This window comes from Limulus polyphemus, unplaced genomic scaffold, assembly GCF_000517525.1.
Source record: "Limulus polyphemus unplaced genomic scaffold, Limulus_polyphemus-2.1.2 Scaffold5259, whole genome shotgun sequence".
NCBI lineage: Eukaryota > Metazoa > Arthropoda > Merostomata > Xiphosura > Limulidae > Limulus > Limulus polyphemus.
The window spans coordinates 1-2,720 of NW_013670869.1; the positions used below are offsets into that span (position 1 = coordinate 1).

Here is a 2,720-nt window from a genome sequence, read left to right on the forward strand (position 1 = left end):
TGTATGTTTCGTGATTGTTCGTTTTAAGTTTGATTCGTTATTCTTGTCTCTATGGTGATGTAGATTGTATATTTCGTGATTGTTCGTTTTACGTTTGATTCGTTATTCTTGTCTCTATGGTGATGTAGATTGTATATTTCGTGATTGTTCGTTTTAAGTTTGATTCGTTATTCTTGTCTCTATGGTGATGTAGATTGTATATTTCGTGATTGTTCGTTTTAAGTTTGATTCGTTATTGTTGTCTCCATGGTGATGTAGATCGTATATTTCGTGTCCAGGATAGGTATTTCAATTGAAATGATGATTTGCATGATTCCCACAACGGATTACAAAATATGAGCATACTTATAGGGCCTAAAGTATCAGAAATGAGTGATAATTTTGTATTATTGCTCTTCTTAAGATAAATGGTAAATTGTTGTGTAAGAATCTCGTGTTTCCTCTTCTTACCACATGGGAAAAAAATAACATGATTCTTGATTTCATTGCTTCGTATCTCTCTATCTATTTTGAACTTTAAAACATATAAATATTCAATACGAAATTCCAAACTAGTTTTTCTTTAAAGTTATTTTGTTTATTTTTAACCTATTCACCAGGAACGATCCTCGGCTTTTCAAAGATGACGTAGATATCCGATTTAGTCGAACTCTGAATTCGTGTAAAGTACCTCAGGTAAGTAGTTCTACAATCCAGAAAGTCCTAAATTAAAACACTATTGAATCGGATAAGGAAAAAAAAACTTGTTGGAAAGGAAAAAAGTGACAATAATTGCTCTAGTGTTATGATTTTCTGACTGTTTGTTTAGATAAATCTATTTACAAAATGGACTTGTTTCGTCGCTTTTTATATCAGTGTTGCTTCTTTATTTCCAGCCTAAACTGTGAGTTTTATATTCTCTTTTCCTCGCACTTGATGAATCTTGTTGTTTGTTATGAACCAACTATGAACTCTGTTGAGCCTTAAGTTAATACGGGTTGTTAATTATCTGTTAAAGACTAACTTTTATTAGCATCAGAATGGTAACCTCAAAATTCTCATGAATTCGTAATTGTACTTCATCCTCACTTGTGCTCACTATTTAGCAGAATCCTCAACTGTACATCATCCTCACACTATTTAGCAAAATCCTCAACTGTACATCATCCTCACACTATTTAGCAGAATCCTCAACTGTACATCATCCTCACTTGTACTCACTACTTAGCAGAATCCTCAACTGTACATCATCCTCACACTATTTAGCAGAATCCTCAACTGTACATCATCCTCAAACTATTTAGCAGAATCCTCAACTGTACATCATCCTCACACAATTTAGCAGAATCCTCAACTGTACTCACTACTTAGCAAAGTGTTTAGTTAAATTGTAACGTTACATTGTAATGTGGCCTAGTGGTTAGCATACTTGACTTGCAATTCTTTCAGCTGTGGGGGCGTTATAATGTGGCGATCAGTCTCTCTATTCTTGATAAAAGAGAAGCCGAAGAGTTGGCTGTGGATGGTGTTGATTGGCTGCCTTCCCTCTAGTCTATCACGGCTAAATTAGGGACGGCTAGCGTAGATAGCTCTCCTGTAGCTTTCCGCGACATTAAAACAAACCCATGTGAGAAGATACCATAGTATTTCTACTATTTCAAAAGTTTTCACTGCATCAAACGAACCAGTAAATTGTCATACTTTAGCAGGTAAATCATAACTTAAACCATCAGCTAAGGCTCCTTTTTCAATATCATGAACTTGACATTTGTAATGACTTCATCAAGTTTATTCAGCAAAGGATTACAGCTACTGTATCTCCCCACGCGCACATGGAGTGTATGCTGCTATTTCAACTGATAAACTTCAATTGAGGATTCTTGAGGATATTAAATCATTATAACAAACTGTACCCTATAGCTTGGCGATTAGCGATATTTGCTAATCGATTAGTGCATACACCCCCCGCCAATACCCCTACAAGCAAATAAAAGAACGCTGGCGTAATAGCTTTTTAGCTCTTTCGAGCACTACATTATTTTAACGTGGGCAGGTGGTAGCACTGTCTGTGTTGGGATGGCTCGGACTGTTCTTCGAAATGATATTTTAAATATCTCCTCAATAGGTCATCAGAACTTTACAGTGTTTCCTTTTATAACAATATCTATGTAAAGACCGAGTTACAAGTTCTAGAAATGTCTGTAAATATTATAGCAAAAAGTTTGAATTTCTTGTTCTTCTTTCTTCTGCTGCTTTTTTATTACATGATAACTCAAAAACCAAAACAATGGTGTCAAGCAATTTCACTGAGGTGACATAGTTTCAAACAAAATATCCGCTTTTATAAGTATTATTAATAAATAATAGTAATTAAAAAAATATAATTTTATTGTTCACGATGTTATCATTATCCCTTTAAGTTAGCTTTCTTACAGATATTTGGTGTTCCTTTAAAAAGCGTAAGTACAGAGTGAAACAGGAATTACCAGCCAATAATAGCTAAACAATAAATATTACAGTTGGAACCTCATTGTATTTAGAACTTGGTTATAAATACAGCCTTCCTTTGTCTGTTGAAACATTGTATTAAATAACAAGCAAACAAGTAAAGAAAAAAACTTTCCAAAAAAGGAAGTAAATGTAGGGATGGCTAATATCAATCCTTCAAAAACAATACAAACAAGTTTGTAGGGATGGCTAATATCAATCCTTCAAAAACAATACAAACAAGTTTGTAGGGA

At 34.0% G+C, this 2,720-nt stretch overlaps 1 protein-coding gene across 1 annotated transcript in view; it reads left to right on the forward strand.

Annotated features, from left to right (window-relative positions):
- Positions 1 to 555: 555 nt before the first annotated feature.
- Positions 556 to 2,720, forward strand: part of LOC106472342 (ras-specific guanine nucleotide-releasing factor 1-like) — a gene marked incomplete at its 5' end in the record, with an annotated part of 29,901 nt that continues 27,736 nt past the window's right edge. Inside the window, one exon of the mRNA XM_022400938.1 lies at positions 556 to 675. Coding sequence (XP_022256646.1) covers positions 556 to 675 — 120 coding nt within the window. The remainder of the gene's footprint in view (positions 676 to 2,720) is intronic.